The 20389-nt window shown below is 43.2% G+C and overlaps 1 protein-coding gene across 3 annotated transcripts in view; it reads right to left on the reverse strand.

Moving 5' to 3' along the window:
• Window positions 1-20389, reverse strand: part of notch3 (notch receptor 3) — a 244330-nt gene that overhangs the window by 165863 nt on the left and 58078 nt on the right. Inside the window, exon 1 of one of the 3 annotated variants that reach the window (XM_072564316.1) lies at window positions 7008-7371. The exons of 1 other annotated variant lie outside the window; for it this stretch is intronic. In XM_072564316.1, coding sequence (XP_072420417.1) covers window positions 7008-7068 — 61 coding nt within the window. In that variant the 5' untranslated portion in view covers window positions 7069-7371. Of the gene's footprint in view, window positions 1-7007; window positions 7372-20389 lie in introns of those variants that run through there. One more of the 3 variants, XM_072564314.1, reaches the window with a different exon arrangement.

A 20389-nucleotide genomic window follows, 5' to 3' on the forward strand; every position in this document is an offset into this window, starting at 1 on the left:
CTCTCGAGCTTGCTCTGCCATTCAATAAAGAGTTGACAAAGTGGGGTGCTGGAAAAAGCACAGCAGGTCAGGCAGCATCCAAGGAGCAACAGAGTCGACGTTTCAGGCGTAACCCTTCTTCAGGATTGCCATTCAACGAAGTTGTGCCAGATCTGTTACTTAACTCCACCTACCTCTCTTTGGCCCAGAACAAAAATTTCTCAATCTGAGATTTAAAGCTAATATGTAATTGAGCATCAAAAAAGACAATTCCGAATCTCTGTTACCCTTTATGCGTAGACAGGTTTCCCAACATCTCACCTGAATGGTCTGGCCCTAATTCTCAGACTATGCCCTGAGCTCTAGAATCCCCAACCAGTGGAAGTAATTTATCTTTACCTACCCTGTCTTTCCCTGATGATAACATGGAGACAAAATCTTGCATTTTCTTTATATCTGAAACACAGTGAATATTCAGAACTGGGGCAGTGGAAACAGGTACTACAGTAAGTTCCAAAGGGGAACTGATAAAATATTTGAAGAGGAAACATTTGCATAGATAAGGGGAAGGGATAGGAAATGGGCCTAATTTGATCGCTCCTTGAAAGGGCTGCCACAGGCACAATGGGCTGGATAGCCTCCTTCTATGCTGCATCTATAAGTTAATTTATACATGGCCTGCATCATAAACTCAGTGATACATAAATGAGCCCATTGAACAGGCATTCCTCCCCACCTTACTCTCTCAATTTTGTTTTAAAACCAGCTTCCCTAAAAATATTTAAAGTCTACAATTATTATCACTATATATTATTTTAAATCCTTCTGATGTTTGCTCTCAAATGTTCTCATCCATCTCCTTCCCATTGTTTGGCAGTCTTTAGCATGTACCCAGCAGTGTAACAACTCCTGCTCTGCTTCTTAACTCTAAGCAAACACATTCTGTTTATGAATCCTCAAATTTCCAGACGAGAGCCAGTGTCTTTGATCAAAACTGGCATTAGTTGGGTTCTTTTCCCTCCCATTTCTTTTCCTGAATACATTGAGATGGTTATTCCACATTCCCATTTCAGCAACAATTTTGAATAAAATGCTCAATGTCAAATGGAAGCTGTGTCCACTTGTGCCTGCTGCTCACCAACCTTGCTTGTCAAGCGTTATATATTTATGCATTAATATTCACATCAAATCCACCTTAGGCTTTTTAGCTTTAGAGTCATAGAGATGTACAGCATGGAAACAGACCCTTCAGTCCAACCCGTCCATGCTGACCCAGATATCCCAACCCAATCTAGTCCCACCTGCCAGCACCCGGCCCATATCCCTCCAAACCCTTCCTATTTACATACCCATCCAGATGCCTCTTAAATGTTGCAATTGTACCAGCCTCCACCACATCCTCTGGTAGCTCATTCCATACACGCACCACCCTCTGCATAGAAAGCAGTTGCCCCATAGATCTCTTATATCTTTCCCCTCTCACCCTAAACCTATGCCCTCTAGTTCTGGACTCCCTGACCCCAGGGAAAGACTTTGCCTATTTACCATATCCATGCCCCTCATAACTTTGTAAACCTCTATGACTCTTTTTTTTTTCTTAACTGGTTCTGTATTTTAATACTGTTTCTGGCTTCCAACCTTTTGTGCATTTTGTTTGCCCCTCTGTGGCACCACCCTGAATCCCATCTCACTCTACCAAATCTACCAAAAAAAACCCATTGGCATACCTGGGGTAGGGCAGTATAACGGCAATGGTACTGGATGCGTGACCCAGAAAATGTGAATACAAACTTCACTGTGGTAATTAAAGAATTTGAATTCAGTTGACTGGATTGAGAAATCTAATATAAGTAAAATACTGGACTACTGATAAAACCCACTAGCTCACAAATGTACTTTTGGGAAGGAAACTTGTTGCTCTTAACCAGTCAGGTTAATACATAGGTAATGTCTCACACAAACATGGTTCATTTTTGTACAACTTTAACCTGGCAAGGCACTCAGCTACATACAACTACAAAAGTGAAAGCCAAACACCACTTTCTCTAAAGTAACTATGGGAAGATAAAAAAAAAAGCAACTTTGCCAGCAGAATCCATAATCAGAGATCGACTTGTGAAAAAGATAGCAGTAGACATGTCCATAACCTCTGATGATGCTAATTATCTGAGAATTGCCTTATGTTAAGAACACATTTTAGTTAGCTGGATTGCAATATTTTGGGGTTATGGATATGTAAGATTCTGCATGTATTTTGAGTATTTTTTAAAAATGACTTATTCCACCTAAAAGAACCGAGGTCCAAGATGTACTTTAATACAAGATTGTATCCCAATATCCAATTTATTGTCTTTCACTGCTCAAATGTTCTCATACAACTGGCATCAGTAAATCACAACACAGGAATGATAGGCAGCTGATTGTATTGAGCTAGAGGTTGTGGCAAGCAGCTGAAGAGAATGCTTTGGATGGTGTCAAAACCTCCCAGTCATTGATTACAGAGCAAGGACCTGGCAGTGGGTCACCTACCTGTCTTTACCAACCCAGGATATCGATGGCTTGAAGGTGTCAGAAAAGCATTAAAAGAATTGTTCCCATTCATGAAAAGATTGGACACAAAGTTTAAATTAGTTGGCAAAAGAAGTAAAAGCAAAGAGAAAATAATTTTCATGCAATGAGTGGATACGGTCTCCAATGCACTCTCTGCGACAGTATGTTGGAAGCAGGTGCAATCAAAAGGGCAGTACATTGTTATCTGAATAGGAAGAACTGGTGGGTTACAGAAAGGTGACAGCAGAGCTTGAAGTGAAATTTTCATTTGGAGAGTCAGCACAGACATAATAAATGGAGTAGCCTCTTCTGCACCACACTAATTCCATGATATAGGCAAACAAACTAACGGCATGGTGGGGATTTGAGTGCAAAGAGCAAAATCATTGCTACTCTTGACTACAATCCAGTGATTGTTGGTGGAAGTGAGTCTGCATGGACTGGAGTGAATTACAATTCAGACTTAGCTCTGACGTCACCTCCCTTTTAATCAATTTTAATTGCCCCAGCAGACAAGATTGGCTCAGTAACTTAGTCTCCCATACTTGATCACATTCCATTCTGGAAATCTTAACATTTTCTCCAAAGGTTTGACATTTTTCCGAAATTCTACTTCCCAGAATTGCACACATTACTTGTGCTGAATCTAACCAGGGATTTATAAAAGTCAAATACAATTTCTTCATTTCTGTGCACAACTCTTTCAATAAAACCAAAGACTTCTTAAGTAGCCTTCAACTTGCCACCTTCAAACCCTTGCAGACATTACCCACCTCCCCCATCCCATATTCCTCAGTTCCTGTGCCCCTTTTATAATCGTGCCATTTACTACCTTACTTATCTTCATTCTTCCTCCGAAATGTATCACTTCACACTTCTGTGTCAGTCCAAGTGAGCAGTTAAGAGGTTAATGACTGGCTTCCCCAATGAATGCAAAAGGAAAAATAATGAACAACTTGTGTCTTCCAGTTTTCAAAATTAGAGGCAGCTAAAATTCATAACTGGGAAAAATTAGACTGGCAAAATTCAATGAATCCAAACACTACCTCTAACTGGTCAAACTGTTTTTATTACTGCAGGTGAGGTTAATCTTGAAAAGTCAACAAAATTAGGCAATTAGTTGTCAGCCAAAAAATTGGAATGAGGAATAACAGGATTAATACTACATTTTGTGTCCTCGCGGTGCATTCAAGGATTTGAACTATGGTCCTGTCTATCCCATCCTGTTTATCAATGATGTCAAGTAATTAATATAGTTAGAAGTAGAAATTTGCAAAGTAACCTTAATAGTGTGGGCAGCCCTGGTTAGCACTGCTGCCTCACAGCGCCAGAGACCTGGGTTCAATTCCCACCTCAGGCAACTGTCTGTGTGGAGTTTGCACATTCTCCCAGTGTCTGTGTGGGTTCCCTCCGGGTGCTCCAGTTTCCTCCCACAGTCCAAAAGTGTGCAGTTGAGGTGAATTGGCCATGCTAAATTGCCCGTAGTGTTCTGGGTGGGTTGCTTTTCAGAGGGTCGGTGTGGACTTGTTGGGCCAAAGGGCCTGTTTCCACACTGTAATTAATCTAATCTAAACAAATAAGTAAGCAGATAAGTGTCGAGTTTAATGAGGAGAACTGAGGTAATCTACTTTGGACTTAAAGATAAATTAGTCTTTTCTATTGGTGAGAAGCTAAGAACATTGGAGGAATGGGTAGATTCAGGGATCCAGGTACAGAATTTACAACAAGTTTGAGGTCAGATACAAAAAAATAATTAAATTATAAATAGAATTTAAGATGGATAGGATCTTTTGAGGCTGGGGCCATCTGAAAAATTCAAAACTGAAATTGATTGATTTTTTTTTCTTTGATAAAGAATGGTAGAGGATATAGAACCAATACAAGTTAATGGAGACAAAAACAGATCAGCCATGAACTAAGTGACTGGGAGTGGCAGAGACAAGCACAAGGGCTGTTTTTGCCCATTATACTCCCTGTGAAAGTCAGATGAATGCAGTAGATGTATCTGAATGAAATAGATCTCCAAAAGGGTGAGGGAGAATAGCACAGCCCGTTGACTGCAGTGGCTGACTGTACTCGACAGTGGAGACTGTTTACTTGCACAATCTCCTGCACTTCAAACCCTTTGCCATGGATAATGACACACACGGAGTAAAAATTACACTGAATTACAAACAAAAGGTACGGCACAGAAATGGGCCAATCAGTCCAACTGGTCTATGTTGGTCTTCATCCTCTGCACAAGCCCCCTTCCACGGTGCACTAACTCTATCAGCATATTCATGTACAGGGAGGGCAGGGCAGGGCAGAAAAGGGGTCAACAGCATAAATTAACTTATCAATCCACTGGCAGGTTTAGAGAGGCAACAAAAGATATCTGTATGATGTTGGCGCGCTACTAGCAAGGGCTCCTAATGATGAAATATTTTAAGTGTTTGCTTTTGTAACAACTTACATTGACATTGCACCTTTGGGCATGCAACAACTAACCAGAGTGGAGTGCAAAAGGAGGTACTAGATGAAGTGACCCAAAAAGAGGGAGAGCCTAAATGGAGAGGTTGGGGGGGGGGGGGGGGGGAGGGGTTGAATTTCACCCCTTTGGGCTTAGCCAGCTGAAGGCACAGTCACCAATGGTGGATAGAAATAAGTGAAATGTCGAAGGTGAGAGATGGGGTGGGGTAGGGATCCAGGTGGACCTTACAGACTGCCAGAACAGCATCTGCTTACTCAATCCCTAAATTCTGAAATGATACCTGGAGGAATGTGAAGATTAATTCCTCAACAGTTCCAGCTTATTCAGAGTATACAGTGTCCAAAGGGCTGAGGCAGGAGGTCTGTCAATGTCTTCCCTAGCTACAGACACAAAGCATCATGTTAATATGGAAAGGGGAGAGGAGAGGAGAGGAGAGGAGGGGAAGGCAGTGTTACTCGGGGCCAGAGTTTCACAGAGCACTCAAACACCAAGTTCAAACGTCAGCTTCCTCAGGACAACTTCAACAACGACAACAACAACAAAAAAAGGGTTGTATTTGAACCCTGATGTCCACCACAGTCAGCCTCTCGGCAACAGTTAGAAAAGGGGACACTGCCTTTTTAGCTGAGGGAGTGATTCAGGTCATGGATGAGAAGCGTGTATATAAAAAAACAATGAACAAAAATAGGATTCCTTGCGAGACCGAATTGTCTGCTCAGCCCCTGCCTCGGGGGGATGCCGAACAATGGAGGGAGTCAAAGCGCTCTGAATAATGTTTGGTGACAGACGATGATGTTGCAAGGTCGAGTTTAATCTAAATCAGAACTAGCTGCTGATCCCAAAGCTCTTTGTGAGGGCTCTACCGCTGGTTTTCAGACCTCGTGGAATACTGCTACCACCTCCCCCCAGCCCACTCCACTGTCCCCATACAAAGACTAGGCGCCTCTTGACCGTTCCATCACTCATGGGCTGTGTGTGTTTGTGTGTGTGTGTGTTCAGTTCTGGTTCCCAAGGATACCGAGATGTGAAGGATTACTCGGTGTATCAGCCCCTGGTTGGCAAGCTGTTCCCCCAACAGTTTCGAAGGGCCATAGTTTGGAAACTGCTACCTCTATCAGTCAGAGAGAGAGAGAGAGAGAGCAGTTTCAGGTGAAACTTCACACCCAGAAGGGGGGCGGGGAGCGGGAAGATCCGGTCCAGATTTATTTTACAACACTTTGCCCACACATGGCAGCGTTAAAAAAGAGCACTCATCTCTGAGCTGGGATCAAACGGCTTCCCGGAGGCAAACATAATTGGTTGTTAGTCCCAATCGTTCCTGCGGGTCGTCTTTACACCGTACGACGCGACAGCTTTCCTGAGATCTCCCCAGACACTCCTGCACCCTATACCAGCCATCAAGCGTGATGCACATCTCTTCTCACGAACATCTTGAGCTGCCAATGACAACGCCATGCCCTGATAAGCCAACACTAACCCTTAAAACAAAACGGGGAGCCGGCACAGCTCAGAAACTGCTGCAGAAACTCTTGGCAGAACAGAGGTTAAAACGCCGAGCGTGCTGTGCAGCAACAACATCAAAAAATGATCCATTGCAACACAGGGGGCTGCAAGTTTCCTGCGAGACATTACTGCTTTGAGACAACAGACATCCCTCTGGAATCTTTCTGTTCTAAACCCCCAACATCAGTGATAAGGGTGCGCGCACGTTAACATGTCCTGCACCAGGCAAAGTAACGATGGATTTCATTTCCCAGAGGCTGGAGCAGGGATTTGCCTGAACACATAAAAAACTCAGTGACTTAGACAGCGTTGGAGAGACAGGGCTGAGAAACTTCTGCATCGCCCCAGAAAGCCAACAACAGACAGAATAGTCAACAACATTTCACCACTGGTCATAACTATTTTTTTTGTAAAAAGCAAACCACGCTTGTTTGATTCTTTACAAACATCCCACAAACAAGTGATTCGGCCACTTGTGTCTCCGTTTAAAGTCAAGCCGTACCTTCACATTCAGCCGCCAGCCACAGTCCCCAAAGTAAATTCCAAAGTTTTAAATCCCCCATTACTCGCCGTTTCAAAGTTCGGAGTTCCCCTCGATTAACTTATACATCCATTCAAACGTGGAGCCCAGAAAGTCCGAATTATCATAGGAAAGATCAGGTGGTGGGGGAAGAATAAAATACGCCTGGTTGGGGGGATGGGGGTGGCGAAGTCTCGGTTCAGTTTCCACCCCCCCCCAACCCCGATCCCGCGTCTCCAAACTTCAGCAGAAACTTTTTCAAAACTTCAGCATCGCCGGCTGTCCTTGAGCTGCACACCCAGGGGCTGTATCCATCCGCGCAGGAGGTGTGGGAGGGGAGGAGAGAGAGAGAGAGAGAGGAGGGGAGATTGGGATCGAGAGAGGAGGAGGGGCTGGAACAACCTGTCCCAGCCAGCATCCCACGCTCCCAGGTAGCGAGGTTCCGCTGCTCCCGGAGAAACTTTCCCCGCACACTCTGGAATCCACATGAAAAATCCCCCTCTAATATTTGGACTACTTATTCTTAAAGAGAGAAGTGGGGAAAACTTTTAAAGTCTCGTTCAAAAACAACGGGCCGCACAAGTTCACTGGGAATTAAACAAAAATCAGATCTTTTATGATATTCCAAATGTTTGAATCCACGTTAATTTCAAATATTGCAAATGCCCCCAAAGTACGAGTGACCCAAAAAGTGAATGATTTGACATTAGATGGTCTATCTGTTTTGTCCAACTTGCAGCATCTTGTCCCCCAGTTGCAACTGAGTGTGGATTTTGTTGGAAGGACAATGTCAACAGCCTGACTGTGCGATTTGTTTGCAGTGGGGGTGAGTTTTCATTGAGAAGGGACGGGGGGAAGGCTCCTTTAAGAACTCAGGCCGCCTCTGCGGAGGTATCCGCCTGGGAACAGTGAGGAGATAAATCAGAAGAAAGTTTATTGTATTAACATGGCGTTGCACCGTTCAATAACTCAACCACCCGGGTCACATCAAGCAGGGTCGGGGGGGGGGGAGAAGGGAGGATTGGTGTGGTGTGGCAAAAAGCAGAACCACACCAGACCTTCACCAAAAAGGGAACAGAGAAAAATAAATAGAAGCACTGTAGAGAATTGAAAGGGAAGTCATCATTCAGAGAGAGAGAAAAAGAGGTGGGGGGGGGGGGGGGGTGAATGTAGTGGACTGCTTTCTTTTTATGGAATTTGGAGAGTTTATCATTGTGGAGAGGTGTGCTTTCAGGGGACCGTTTCAGAGATGAGCAGGAGTTCAGGCTGACCCTCCTCCCCATCAGAAGTCACACATTAATAACGGCAGCTTGGAACTGGACACTGGCCCCAGTTCGTACTCCCAGCTTTGCGACTTCATTACCGCTTGAATGGGGAAAGTATTCATAAACTCCTCTCAAGTTGCGAGGGCTCTGCTCCCTGTGTTTTGAGTAGACCCAATTTGAGCTGGAGCTGTGGCATTGTGACACAGAGCCAAGGCCATTGGGCCCATCATGATTCCGGCCAGCTCTCTCCATTCAGTCCTATTCCCTCAGTCCATTTCCATAAGGATTGAACGGTGGACCTTGTGGGAGTCAATAGCCTTCTCTTGTTCCTCATCCCTATAATCCTGGAAATGTTTTTCCCTCAAAATTCCATCTAATTTCATTTTGAAATCATCAATCTGCTCCCCTTCCATCACGTTTGTGGACTACAGCTTCCAGATTATTATCACTCAATGCTTAAAAGGGTTCTTCCTCAAATGCCTGTCTGTAACAACCTTGAGTCTGAACCTTTGACCTCGTACCATCAGCGAATTTGAAAAGCATTTACTCTATCTAAAAACATAGAAAACCAGAAAAGGGGAGCAGCAGTAGCCTTTCTGCCCCTCAAATCTGCTCTGCTATCCAATACCATCATGGCTGATCATCCAACTCAATAGGCTGTTTTCCTGCCTCCTCCATATGTTTGGATCTCTTTACCCTCAAGTGCTATTTCCAACTGCTTCTAGATATCATGGAATGTTTTGATCTCAATTGCTTCCCGTGGCAGAGAATTCTTCAGGCTCACTACTCTCTGGGTGAAGACATTTCTCCTCACCTCAGTCAGAATGGTTTACCCTCGCTAATCTCAGGCTGTGACCCATGGTCTGGACTTACCCATCTTGCATCTACCCTGTCAGGTTTCTATGCGCTCCCTCCTCATTCTTCTTAACTCCAGCAGACGTAATCCAAAACAATTCAATCTCTCCTCCTACAACAGACCAGCTACCCCAAGAATCAATCTGGGGTGGCACAGTGGCGCAGTGCTGCCTCACAGCACCAGGAACCCAGGTTCGATTCCAGCCTCGGGCGACTGTCTGTGTGGAGTTTGCACATCCTCCCCGTGTCTGCGTGGGTTTCCTCCGGGTGCTTCGGTTTCCTCCCACAGTCCAAAGATGTGCAGGTAAGGGTGAATTGGCCGCGCTATATTGCCCATAGTGTTAGGTGCATTAATCAGAGGGGAGTGGGTCTGGGTGGGTTACTCTTTGGAAGGTCAGTGTGCTCTTATTGGGCCAATGGGTCTGTTTCCACACTGTAGGGGAATCTAATCTAAAAAACACTTTCATTGCGCTCACTCCATTGTAAGAACATCCCTCCTCAGATAATGAGACTAAAACTGCAAGTAATAAACCAGTCTTAATCCAGTACATCTCCATCAAATCTCTCTCAATCTCCTTTGGTTCAAGAAGAACAACCTGAGCTTCTCCAATCCTACTTTGTCTTTAAAATATTTTGTCCCTGAAACAGTTCTGGTAGATCTTGTCTACATCCTCCCAAGGACCCTCACATCCTTCCTAAAGTGCAGTGAGCAGATTGTATTATACTAGATTTACATAAATGATTTGGATGCGAGCATAAGAGGTACAAATTACAACAAGCTCTTGACCAGATGGGCCAATGGGCTGAGAAGTGGCAGATGGAGTTTAATTCAGATAAATGCGAGGTGCTGCATTTTGGGAAAGCAAATCTTAGCAGGACTTATACACTTAATGGTAAGGTCCTAGGGAGTGTTGCTGAACAAAGAGACCTTGGAGTGCAGGTTCATAGTTCCTTGAAAGTGGAGTCGCAGGTAGAAAGGATAGTGAAGAAGGCTTTTGGTATGCTTTCCTTTATTGGTCAGAGAATTGAGTACAGGAGTTGGAAGGTCATGTTGCGGCTGTACAGGACATTGGTTAGGCCACTGTTGGAATATTGCGTGCAATTCTGGTCTTCTTCCTATCGAAAAGATATTGTGAAACTTGAAAGGGTTCAGAAAAGATTTACAAGGATGTTGCCAGGGTTTGAGGAGTTGAGCTATAGGGAGAGGCTGAACAGGCTGGGGCTGTTTTCCCTGGAGCGTCGGAGGCTGAGGGGTGACCTTATAGAGGTTTACAACATTATGAGGGCATGGATAGGGTAAATAGGCAAAGTCTTTTCCCTGGGGTTGGGGAGTCCAGAACTAGAGGGCATAGGTTTAGGGTGAGAGGGGAAAGATATAAAAGAGACCTAACGGGCAACCTTTTCACACAGAGGGTGGTGCGTGTATGGAATGAGCTGCCAGAGGAAGTGGTGGAGGCTGGTATAATTGCAACATTTTAAGTGGCACCTGGATGGGTATATGAATAGGAAGGGTTTGGAGGGATATAGGCCAGGTGCTGGCAGGTGGGACTAGATTGGGTTGGGATATCTGGTCGGCATGGACGGGTTGGACCGAAGTGTCTGTTTCCACGCTGTACATCTCTATGACTCTATGGCTTTGTTCCTTCTGGATGCTATTTAGTTACCTGTTTTGGTAAGTGTACCTGTGTGGGGAGAATTGGTTCCAGGCAGGACTGGTTTCAACTATGCTGCCCCCAATGGTGGAATAGCCTTGGGATGCTCATCTTCTTTACATAGTATCAACATTTAAGACTCTGCCACAAGGCTCTCAACAGATAAATCACCTGCCAACACTCACTGTCAAAACACACATAAGTGACCAGTTTGCGTGACATACTTGAGGATACCAAGTGCCTGTTGAATCATACAAGACATTGATTGTGGCTGTGTGTAGGAGAGCAAACTGGAGCAGTGTTTTCCTGGAATATTTGACAAAGTGGTCGATCATGTCAAAGGATATTGCCCCATGAAGGCTAGTTAGCTTGGTTGATTAGATGACTAGCATGATATATGTCAATGGCATAGGGCTTAATCTCCATTCCTCATTGCCCTACTGTAATAGGATGGTGAACTTTAGCAGGGTTCAGGAGTATTTGCCAAGGACCTGCCTTTGGGAGATTACATCCTGCAGCATTGAATGAAATTAAAGCAATTCACTAATAAAGTTGGCAAAAGTCAGTTAACTTACATTTCCTTTACATATTGATCATAGCATATCAACACAACAATATTCCTTAATAGATAAGAGGAAAGTTTGATTTTTGTGTTTTTTGAGGAAGTATCAAGAAGATTGATGAGGGCAGAGGGGTAGGCTTTGTTTACTTGGACTTTAGTAAAGCTGTTGAAAGGTTCTGCATGGTAGACTAATTCGTAAAACTAGATCACATGGGATTCAGGGTGAGCTTGTCAATTGGATACAAAATTGGCTTAACAGCAGTAGACAGATGGTGGAGGGTTGTTTTTTTGGACTGGAGACCTGTAACCTGTGATGTTCTACAGGTATTGGTGCTGAGTCCACTTTTGTTTGTCATTTATAAAAATGATTTAGATGAGAATATAGAAGACATGGTTAGTAAATTTGTAGATGACACCAAAATTGGTAGTATAGTGGACAGTGAAGAATGTTATCAAAGATTACAAAATGATTTTGATCAATTGAGTCAATGGGCTGAGGAGTGGCAGATGGATTTTAATTTGGATAAATGTGAGGTATTGTATTTTTGTAATATAAGCAAGGACATGACTTATACAATTAAAAGGAGGCCCTTGAGTCGTGTTGTAGAACAGAGAGACCTAGGGATTCAGGTTCATAACTCTTTGAAGTTTGCGTAATGTGTAGACAAAGTGTTTAAGAAGGCATTTAGCACACTTGCCTTCATTGCTCAGAACCTGCTCACTGAGTACAGGAGTTGGGACGTCATGTTGAGGTTGTACAGGACATTGGTGAGGCCTCTTCTAGAGTTCTATTCTGGTCGCCCTGTTATAGGAAGGATGTTATTAAGCTGGAGAGCGTTCAGAAAAGATTTACCAAGATGTTGCCAGGAACGGAGGGTTTAAGTTATAAAGAGAACCTGGATAGGCAGGGATTATTTTCACTGGAGTGTAGGAGGTTGAGGGGTGACCTTATAGAGGTTTATAATATCATGAGGAGCACAAATAAGGTGAATGACAGGTGTCTTTTCCCCTAGGATGGGGGATGTCAAGACTGGGGGCATATTTTTGAGGTGAGGGGAGAACGATTTTAAAAATGAGGACAATTTTTTCACACAGAGAATGGTTATGTGTTGAATAAAGGAATAGAGGAAGTGTTGGATGGAGGTACAGTTACAACATTTAAAAGACAATTAGGTAAATACATGAATAAGAAATGTTTGGAGGGATATGGGCCAAATGCCAGCAGGGTGGGACTACATTATTTTGGGATTATGGTCAGCACAGACCGGTTGGACTAAAGGGTCTGCTTCCATGCTGTAAGACTCTAAGACAGTACTGGTGCATCAAATGCATTTGTTTTAGTAAACCTAACCATTCATTTTCCACACTGTAACCCTGTGTTATTTTGTACAAAATTTACTCCAATCAGTATGCCTCTACAATAAGTTTCTGTCCTTTTCTCCATCCTGTGGTCAACATTTATCTTTCAACCAATATCAATTTGAGGGGAAGTGATGGCCTAGTGGTACTATCACTAAACTATTAATCCAAAAACCCAGATGATGTACTGGTAACCTGGGTTGGAATTCCACTGTAGCAGATGATGGGATTTGGATTCAACTCAAATCTGGAATTAAAAGCCAAACAATGGCTATGGTCAGGAAAAACCATGTGGTTCACAAATGTGTTTTAGGGAAGGCCTACATGTGATTCTATATCCACAATAGTCTGGTTGGTTTTTAACTACCCTCTGGGCAATTAGCAATGGGCAATAAATGCTGGCCTAGCCAGCACTGCCCACATCCTGTGAATGAATAAATAAAACCGACCACCTAGTCACCTATCCCATTGCTGTTTGAAGGATCTTGCTGTGTATAAAATTGATTGTTGGTTCCCTGTATTAAAATAGTGACAATACTTCAGAAAAAACACTGAATTGGCTGTTAAGCACTGTTAGATCTCCTAAGTTGTGAAATGTAAATAACTTATTTATTTCAGAGCACATTATACTTCACACAAAATACATGTGGTTTGCTACAGTCCTCAGGTTCATACATGCTGCCTTACAGTTTTGCGCATTTTGCATCCATTTCCTATGCCTTTCTTATAACCCATACTTTCCATGAAGTTTACCGTGTTTATAAAAACATGTGGAGAACTTCCCAGTAGTTCAGTGAGTAACACGGCATCTAGTTTGTACTGGATAATTCAGACTGGAAAGTACATTGGTTTCAATTCCAGTCTGCTGATTCACATCTGGCTTGCAATCAGGCCATTACAATGACCTCTAAAAACGTTGGTACAAAAGTAAAAATCTTTGTATGCTGGAGATCTTGAGTAAAAACAGACAATGCTGGAAATACCCAGCCTGCCTGGTACTGTATGTAGAGAGAAGTAGAGTTAAGCTTTTCAGGTCTGTGACATTGCTTTGAGAATCCTGGAGTGAATAAAATTCATCAGCATTCCCACTTTTGGTAGCAGGTACCAACTATGTCACCACGGGTAGTACGCTTGCCCTACGGTTCACAAGGTTGTGGGTTCAGGTTCCGTCCAACAGCTAACTCCAAAATTTGGGTTAATACTCAGTCCTGAACTTTAGGAGGTACTGTCATGTTAACGAGCTGGTAAAATTGAGATACATCTGCATTATCAGGAGACTGCAAAAAAAAATCCCTTGACTCTATTTTGAAAAAGATCAGGAGAGTTGACCAAATTTATCCCTCAACCAACATCCCTAATATACACGATCCAGTCATTATAGCATTGTTCTTGTCGGATCCTGCTGTGTGTACTTTGAAAAATACTTCTAACTGTAAAGGGATTTGGAACTTCTTGAAGTTGTTAATGAAAGTATAGTTACAAACATATAGTCATATAAATTGTACAATTAAATTCTATTTATTCTACTTTTGTCAAAAAAAATCCGCAATGTTGCATGTACTTGACAGAGTTGAGTGGAGTGGTGATGCTCAGTAGTGATGCCAGGTTCAGCCTCGTGACAGCCTGATCAATCTTACCATGAATACGTCTGACCACTCGAAACCAATTTGACAGCCATTGCCTTTACAAGGTAACAGGAGAAATTTGGAGACAAGGAGAATATTTAAAGATGTGACACGAAGGTCCAGTGACTGGAAGAGTTTTTTAAGTACATGATGGAAGTATTTAGTCCAGTTGATTATTTTTTCTTTCTTTTATCTGCACCCAGAAGTGTTATTATAGAACATAGAACATTACAGCACAGTACAGGCCTTTCGGCCCTCAATGTTGCACTGACCTGTGGAACCAATCTGAAGCCCATCTAACCTAGAATATTCCATTCTTGTCCATATGCCTATCTAATGACTATTTAAATGCTCTTAAAGTTGGCGAGTCTACTACTGTTGCAGGCAGTGCGTTTCACGCCCCTACTACTCTCTGAGTAAAGAAACTTCCTCTGACATCTGTCCTATATTTATCACCCCTCAATTTAAAGCCATGTCCCCTCATGCTAGCCATCACCATCCGAGGAAAAAGGCCCTCACTGTCCAACCTATCTAATCCTCTGATTATCTTATATGTCTCAATTAAGTCACCTCTTAACCTTCTTCTCTCTAATGAAAACAGACTCACGTCCCTCAGCCTTTCCTCTTAAGACCTCCCCTCCATACGAGGCAACATCCTAGTAAATCACCTCTGAACCCTTTCCAAAGCTTCCACATCCTTCCTATAATTCAGTGATCAGAACTCTATCACAGCCAATTGAGAGACCTTCCCACCACCAAAATCACTGTGAGTGTTTGTTTTTTTTAAACGTTTACTGAACACCACCAATAAAATATACGTGTGTCCAACTGAAGTTTTAGAAGCAAAGACCATTATAGGCAATGCAAACCATGAAGGGTGAGGAGGAAGGTAGGGAAAGCAGGAAGGGGCTAAATCAAAATGAAGTTGGATGAGGAAGTACAGCATTGTATCCCCTGTGGTGCCCACCTCTCTCTCTGAAGACATCAAATGTGTTGGTATACACCATGTGCTCCCTCTCCAGTGACACCAGGGTAAGAACATAATTGCAGGAGAAGGGCAGACAGTTAGCAAATATGACCCCCTCACACCCCACTGTCTGGACCTGTTTATAGACTGCCTGACCATGCCAGAAGCAGACCAAAGAGGAGGTCCCTCTTACCTGCTCACATCCCTCCACACTAGGTGCCCAAAGACCAGAAGCATGGCAATGAAGTGCAACTAAAAACACAACAAAAGGTTTTTCAAGCAACTTCAGATAAAATTTTCGTCAACTCATTTCAGCCAGGCAGTAGTGTAAGTGCTACAATTATCTGATTATACAGGATAGAATGTTACAGGGACCTGGGTGATGTGGATTCAGGATTTGAGACAGAATTGGAAAAGTAGCCTAACAAGGCCCATTTTGATGTCAGGAGTGTCACACATTCAGACAAAAAGACATGGAAACCACAATTGAAACCTGGCGGCCTTAGCTCACCATTTGATCCAAATGCCCTCCATGATCCATTCTATCAAAGTGCAGCTCAGCTTACCACCTGCATGCACCCCTCACTGTGGGCACTGGCATTTGGGATAGCCAACTCCTCATGACCAATGTCACAGCTCTCTGGTACACTAACAGGGTGCTCAGCATAGACTTGCACTGTGGGGAACACCGGCAACTAACAATGAGGCTGCAGCAAGGAGGCATTGCACACAAGACCAAGTTCTTCGCTCAAGGATTGGACTGGCCTGCATCTCCAGGCTGCTCATTTGCTCCCCTTAGCATTCATTCACCTACCTGCTTATTTGCAGCATCATGCTATGCCGTGCCAGCCAGCACATTGATGCTTCAACCAGAGCCAAAGGTATACACTACTGTCATAATGAGGTGTTCTTTAGTGGAGACACACAGACAGACTGCTTATCATATTTGGCAGTAGGGTTTTGGAGAGAGTCACATCTTGCTGGATGGCACACTGAGATATCAACCTAACCTCTACAGCATGTGCTGGCTTCCTGTGCAGCAAACACTGCATATTCATTCAACTAGATAGCCATGTCAGAAACTGGTCGGAACTGGTTGTCAGTTTGGTCAAGGGTAGTATGTATCCATTATCCTCGCAGCTGCCATTACTCCTACATCCTGGAGCGTCCTTGTGTACCTGGTGTGTTTGAGAAGTAGTAAGTGTGTGGAAGTTGGCAAGAGACACACAGGTTGGCCAGCGTGAGGGAAGACAGAGCAGGTTTCTTTTAAAACGTAAGTATTAAAATATATACCGTTTCATTTACGAGCATAGAATTTAGAAATGTAACTAAACGTAAAGGGCATAATGTTTTAATTTTTTTCACGATAGGAATGTTTACAGAATGTCTTTTACATCAGTTGTAATGCGGATATCTGATTCATTTAAAGTTGTTTCCCATAAAGTTGCAGTTTTATGGATGCAAAGCAAGGAGTTACTATACTCTCTGAGTAAATTCCTTCCAGGATTTATTGAAGAAATAGACAATTAGCTGAGTTCCAGCCCAAGATCACCTGTTGCAAAGTGTACATCTGGGAACGTTGAGCGAGGGCATGATTAGGGCTAGCCCCCATTAATAATCTGTCAGCACTCACTGTCTGGCTTTACACTTGATTTATTACTCAGGCAGCGTACCAGAGGGTGCGCCATGGGCTTGTGTAGCGAAATTCGAAGTTAGAAGTTAACATCATCTGTGAACATGCCTGAAATCTGCCCTATAAGTGAATAGAAAGGATTCTACAGCATGGAACTCTCAGGCCTTATTAATAAACCACTTAAAAAGAAAAAGGAAAAAAAAACTGCTTCATTCCCAAGTTCTGATTGTTGCATTGTGACAAATGATAATTTAAAAGAATCCTTTGAGAGAGACAGTTTCTGCTGCTTAAGTTGCTATTAAAGAGTTTATATGTTTTGGAATTTGCAACTAATTTTGATGTTTCATTCTCATCTGTCACTACTATCCTATGTGGCTGTTCTGATTGAGTCTATCATATGTGCAAAGAGACCATTTTGTAATGTGACTCTCGATGTGGTGAGAGTGTGACAAAGTTCCTTCGTACGATGAGCAAGGCAGATCGAGAAGCTTGCTAACATCAGGTGAATGAATGCTACTAACTTCATATTTTTAAAGTGCCATCAACTGTCCAGCACCCTAACATTGAGAATCAATAGCACTGCAGCAGAGTAAAAGGAATTTTTGTCTGAAATGGTCTTCCAGTTAATGGGCACATTTGCCCGAGCCCCCAATTCATTCCTGCACATTCTACAGCTCCCCCCAGTTAGACAAATGGAACAAGGCCACTAGGGCCACCATTTCCATTAAGAGGTTTCTGCCGTCTCTTAGCAACCTTATTGTTGACCTATGCATTAGTAACACGATAAGAATGCAGCTACAACGTGGATGATGTAGAATTCCCCGTCAGAGTGAAGAACCTCATTGTTTCCTGCCCCTGCCACATACCATAGGTGGGTACAGGGTTTTCATACTGCAGTCTGTGAGAATGGACATGACTTCAGATTTTACATGGCATTAATTTAGGCATATAGCAATATAACGGCCAGAGCTTCACTGCACGAAAGTAAGGGCTGGAGATTAGAGAGTGTGGTGCTGGAAAATGACTGTACGGTGATTGTAATGTCAGGTCAGTAATCAAAGCGATTCCCTGTCTATCTAACTGAAGCAAACACATTTCAGTCTCAGCTTCAGTGGCTGCTCCCCTTCCATCAACTACAGCATATAGAAGATGTCGTGAAATAATCCAACAAGTAGAGGGTCAGCCAATGCTTTTGATGGCATGGATGAAAATCAAATTATTTCTTCCCACTTATTCCCAGATGCAGTCAGTTTGACTCAAAATAAGATAGGCAACTTGGGATAGCACTCCCGCTTTAATGTCAGAAGGCTGTGGATTTCAATCCTACTATAGAGGCCACAATGTAGACTCTAGGCTAAGGTTCCCAATGACAGTATTGAGGGAGCTGCACTGTGTTGCAGTGAGACTCTCACTGTCCTCTCAGGTGGGTGTAAAAGATCTGTCAACACTATTTCAAAAAGCAGGCGCCTTCTTCTGGGCGGCACGGTGATTAGCACAACTGCCTCACAGCGCCAGAGATCCGGGTTCAATTCCCATCTCAATCAACTGTCTGTGAGGAGTTTGCACATTCTCCCTGTGTCTGCATGGGGTTCCTGTGGGTGCTCCGATTTCCTCCCACAGTCCAAAAATGTGCAGGTTAAGTGAATTGGCCATGCTAAAAAATTGCCCGTAGTGTTAGGTGTAGGGGGATGGGTCTGGGTGGGTTGCTGTTTGGAGGGTCGGTGTGGACTTGTTGGGCCGAAGGGCCTGTTTCCACACTGTAAGTAATCTAATCTAATCTTCTCAGCGATCCGGGAAATGTTTATCCCTGAGCAGTATCGTACAAACACAATTATGTTATCTGGTCAGCATCACATTGCTGTTTATGGGAGCTTACCGTGTGCAAATTGACAACTGCGTTTCCTACGTGCAAAACTTTTCTAAAGTACTTGACTGGCTGTGAAGTATTTTTGAATATTTACTTGTGGTGAAAGATGCTATATAAATACAGAATCTATATTGCAGGAGAGTTGCAATGGGACTATGCCAGCCCAATTTCTAAAACTAACATCACCCTCGCTCCTGTTCAGGGTCTATTTTAGAGTTAGCCCTTCAACATTGTCTGATCCTAGCCTAAGAGAACTGTCCTTCCTTTCCAGGGTGGGGAGGTCCTTGCCCCTTCTGAAGGTTTCATCAAATGTGGCTTAGAACTGAAACTAATTGTAAGTCTGCACTGTCCACTGCTATGGCAGAGAGCACAGATGACATGTGCTGCTATAGAAGCCAGAAACAGATCCAATGGAGACACAAACACAGCTGGTTTGTACTCAGAACAATGCCCTGCCCAGTCAGCCCCAGCAATGACTCTCAGTCCCAAACGGGAGCTGCTCTGAGACAGAATTACAAAATAATATTGATTTAAAAGTTATTATGTTTTACTTGTCCACTAAAAATAGGGTTAAACTTGTTTTAAAGTGCTCTGCGATGTTTGAGAAGCTTTGTAGCTCAGGTTGAGGTTCAGGTTGTAAGTTTGCTCGCTGGGGTGTTAGGTTTGTTCTCAGACGTTTCGTCACCATGCTGGGTAACATTATCAGTGAGCCTCCGATGAAGCGCTGGTGTTCTGTCCCACTTTCCATTTGTGTGTCTTGGTCTGTTATGGTGGGTGATATAATTTCTGGTTCTTTTTCTCAGAGGTGGGTAAATGGAGTCCACCTCGATGTGTTTATTGATGGAGTTCTGGTTTGAATGCCAGACCTCTAGGAATTCCTGTGCGTGTCTCTGTTTAGCCTGTCCTAGGATGGATGTGTTGTCCCAGTCGAAGTGGTGTCCTTCTTCATCTGTGTGTAAGGATACTAGTGATAGCTAGTCATGTCTTTTGGTGGCCAGTTGGTGTTCGTGTATCCTGGTGGCTAGTTTCCTGCCTGGATGGAGAACGGGTCCATCCTAACCAGTCTCTGGCCCAAAGACCAAATACAAAAGGTTAGTGTAGGAAAGCATTTCACTCCTCAATCTCACCATCACTTTTCTTCTTGCATAAGAATCCCTACAAAGCATATGAATTATTTGCAAAACAAGTTTCCCTAAGATTGGGACTTCCACAAGTCACAGACAGAAACAATATACAAATCCCTACAGCACAGCTCTTTCATTCAACAATCCACTCAAAGCAAAATCAGAAACAGATGAACAAAAGCAGATTTTGCATGGAAATGATATGGTGTAGTGCTCAGTCTCAACAATAGCCAATTCTTGCTTTCAAATGTGTGTGTAACGTAAGCACAGGATTGGAGGACATTCTATGCTTTAATCAGAAATTCTATGCATGGGAAGCTTATGGGATGTGGTTTGATGCATTGGCACTGAATGCTTGGATCAGGCACATTTGATGTGGAATTGAATATAATACATACACCAAATCCCCCAGAGTGAGAGAGAATTAGGATTTGTGTTCTCATTTTTTGTTCTTA

This window comes from Chiloscyllium punctatum, chromosome 46 (genome assembly GCF_047496795.1).
Source record: "Chiloscyllium punctatum isolate Juve2018m chromosome 46, sChiPun1.3, whole genome shotgun sequence".
Lineage (NCBI taxonomy): Eukaryota > Metazoa > Chordata > Chondrichthyes > Orectolobiformes > Hemiscylliidae > Chiloscyllium > Chiloscyllium punctatum.